General features: G+C 47.2%; 2 protein-coding genes across 2 annotated transcripts; both read left to right on the forward strand.

Annotated features, from left to right (window-relative positions):
• Window positions 1-775, forward strand: V1508DRAFT_361844 (uncharacterized protein; the record flags this gene model as incomplete). The annotated part of the gene is made up of 3 exons (XM_066937207.1): window positions 1-129; window positions 206-457; window positions 518-775. The coding sequence occupies 3 exons, from the start codon at window positions 1-3 to the stop codon at window positions 773-775; spliced, it is 639 nt and encodes a 212-aa protein (XP_066792431.1).
• Window positions 776-1,060: 285 nt separating this feature from the next.
• Window positions 1,061-2,379, forward strand: V1508DRAFT_361834 (uncharacterized protein; the record flags this gene model as incomplete). Its single annotated transcript, XM_066937206.1, has 4 exons — window positions 1,061-1,552; window positions 1,612-1,664; window positions 1,726-2,199; window positions 2,256-2,379. 4 exons carry the CDS (start codon window positions 1,061-1,063, stop codon window positions 2,377-2,379), a joined length of 1,143 nt encoding a protein of 380 aa, XP_066792432.1.
• Window positions 2,380-3,485: the final 1,106 nt, after the last annotated feature.

The raw sequence follows: 3,485 nt of genomic DNA on the forward strand, positions 1-3,485 counted from the left end.
ATGAACTTTCGTGTACGTCTTGTCGCGCTTTTACCATTCCTCTGCATTCTAGGTCTCCGAGTCAGTGCTGCGGCTGTCCGGCACTGTGAGCACTATTTAGTACCGACGCCATCAACATCTGTACTTGATGTGGGTATACATGATACATGACTGGTTCTTTTATAACGGGCACTCTCCGCATCGCTCAGGCTGACAAACCGATCAGTTTGATCATATCGCAACTGTGACAGGCTCTATCGCGCCGCTGCCCACGGAATTCCATTACCCAGATTACCTTTATTTGAGCAATGGCTTTCAGCTCCTCAATTGCTCATCTTTTGCGGCAAACTCTGAAGATGCAAAGGCTTGCTCCTCTGGTAAGATTGCGTTACTCTCTACTGGCAGTGGTTCGATGATCTACGGCACACCCGATAGTTCATTATATTCAAACTATCGATATTTGAACCTGTCATCTATGGTAAGTGCCAAAGGTATGCAATTCTCTTTCTTGGGGGTCATCTTGCTGACTCTTCGAAAGCGAGTTACCAACCTTGAAGACACCGATGTCTACGTATTACTTCAGTTTGGAAATCCGTATGCCCATGGTGGGCTCCAGTTAGTATTTCCATATGGGTCCTACGAATTCGTAATTCCTAAAGGAAGCTCCAAGCTACTAATAGATGGCCTCGAGGAAGCAGGGCTGACCTATGTCCAATACCTGTACTTTACATGTAACAAGGGCCACAATGACTCGGACTCAAGCGGCCCAGCAAGGTTAGATTTGCGGCAGCGTTGATTACAATTTCTAGCTGACTTTTATACTAGTGTTGCTTTTGATGATGTTAAAATCGTGGTACCGCACACCTCACAGGAAAGTAGCTTGTACACGCCAACTCCGGCGTCCACAGGATGTCCCACAACAGCTGTGACTAGCTGCGTCGCCTGTGCGCCCGCAGCTCCAACTGCCACTACGCAGGTTCTTACGGTATATTGTAATTATTGCAAACGTCAATGTAGAGAGGTATGATTAACATGCGCTTAGTTTGATGACATCAAAACGGGCCGATCTGGCAGTGTCCCCATGGTTCCGCACTATAAAGGATTCAACTTTTCTCCGGCTGCAAACATCGTACGCTCTCCAGGCAACAATGCATACGGCTCAAAACGGTCGTCTGGTCCTAATGCTCTGTCCGGCGTGCCCGCCGGGAACGGGTTTGACTCGTTCGCAATATCTTTCTCGTCCGAGCAAACCTCCTCGTTCACTATTCAAGAGTTCTATGTCACAATCTTCAATATTTCAAACCCCACTGTCGCTCCAAGTCAATCCGCTTCGTTGGTATTGTTGTTCTTCGGTGGTAGCCAGTCAATAGTCGTACCTGCTGGAGAAGAAATGTTTAAAGTAAATGCAACTGCGACCTCTGGTGGCAGCTTTCCGGATACCGTTGCAGTCAGATTTCAAGCATTCTTTGACGACTCTAGCCTAGCAGGTGTCATAATTGATGGTATCAAATTTGAGAGATTGAACTATCCAGGGCTTTCAGATAATTGTCAAAATGGCATACGGACCTTGGCGGTAAGTCCAAATTGTGTATTTGTGTTGAGCGAAGAACGTCGAACTAATCATGTGATTAGTTTGACGATATCGACACATCTTGTGGTAAAGGTGACATTCCTGCACCACTAACGTGAGCAATTGGTTTATTCATCCCTGGCTCAGAAATTTTTAAGCTAATCGGTAGAATGTAGCTACGGAGACTTTCGCCTTCATTACGCGCAATCTGCGTACGAAGAGCAATCTCCATGGCATGTAACAGCTGCTTCTCTCTTCGCAGTCAACTCGTCCGAAGCTCTTGTCGCAGATGGTTCTCGAAATTTATTCTACGGCTCCACCGGGAAGAATGGACCGTTTGGGATGTTAGACTTTGTCATGACAGGCAGACCCACTGACAGTCTCTTACTGGATGAGAAACCAAGCTTGAAGTCTAATGGAAATTTTGACTTTGATCTCATTTCTATGAGGCTAGGACTTGACGAGATCGAAACAGTCGTAAATGCATTTTGGTTTGAATTTGTGATGAAAGGTTTCGATAAGTGCGGAAACCAGGTAGCACAATTGGGTAGGCAGTACGTCGCCTTCCCAGGCACAGGAGGAAGCTTCACCGAGTTCAGCGCTGGTATGTTTGCTGAGCTTAATTTCGTCGGGTTAAGGAAGTTACAATTGTAAGAGCTTGTTCACTTCCAACGTCGGATATCTTACATGGCTGACAACGTTTTAGTTCTGCTACTGCTTTTACATTACCTGCAGGTGGTCCCATGATTTATGACTTGCCATTCTGGATCGATTCAGTGGAATATCGTCGATCTGGTTTGCCAGACTCTTGTCCAGAACGGGATTACTAGAGGCAGTGTCGTACCTCAGCTGGTGTCCTCAATGAACAGCAATCTTTAGCATTTGAATTGAATAACTGTATAACGAGCGGCGCACTTCCCCACACCCACGTCATCAAACGTCGCGACAAATCCACCAAAACGCCTAAAATCAATTGAAACTACTCAGAATCCTCTTCCTCAGACGTCTCTATTACAATCTGACATGTCTGCGCGTTGTGTCCGGTCTCGCCGCAGTTGCCACAGCGCTGCGCGCGCGTTTCTTCCCTTCGCTTCCGACGACTACTTGCCTGTATTTCCCGCTTCGCCTACCCATTCCCGATTCTGCTTTTTTGCCTTTGCACGCCCGTCTGAGCTTGTCACAACGGTTGCCGTTGAGATAACGCCCATCATAAACCCAGTCTCGTCGAAGTTATAGATATCCGTATCCTGGATGCCATACTTCGCGATTATATTGCGTACAAGCTCAAACCAGTCACGAATAATCTCTGGATCTTCGCACTTGGCTCTCTGGTAGTCGTACTTCCGCTGGAAACGCGTCCGGAGCTCTGGGCGGCGCTTGACGAATTTCGAAGCCCAAAGAGTCCCGACGCGTGCCGCGAGAAGTTGACTTGCCATATCTCCCACAATAGACAGCCGAGGAGGAAATGCGTTGGCAGCTAACTCGAGGATATATTGAACAAGGACCGATTTTTCTTGGCCGGTCAATTTCCGCAAATTGGCTGGAACATCGCGTCGTGGTTGTCGGTCGGCACGTCGGTCACGTGGTGTCGTTTCACTAATGCCGTATATCTTTGCTGCGGCCCTAACGCTTAGGTTTTTGTTGGAATGCTTCTATGGCAAGGATGATCTTGCTTTCATTAGAAGAAGATTCCATGTATTGATGTGGAGGGGAGAAGTGTCAAGTATGGAAGGGGGGGGGGGAGTTGTGGAAATGTGTAGAACAATCTAGCCTACGATCCCCAAGTATATATAGAGGACTTAGGAACCTGTCTTTTGAAAGTAGTTCAAGAAGTGTCACTGTAGGGATCGGCACGGATACACGGATAACGGATATATCCACGGATATCCGTGAAAATTACGGATACGGATAGACATTAGGCGGATACGGATACGGA

The sequence above is a fragment of the Lipomyces doorenjongii genome, assembly GCF_038497915.1.
Source record: "Lipomyces doorenjongii strain NRRL Y-27504 unplaced genomic scaffold V1508scaffold_133, whole genome shotgun sequence".
NCBI classification, from domain to species: domain Eukaryota; kingdom Fungi; phylum Ascomycota; class Lipomycetes; order Lipomycetales; family Lipomycetaceae; genus Lipomyces; species Lipomyces doorenjongii.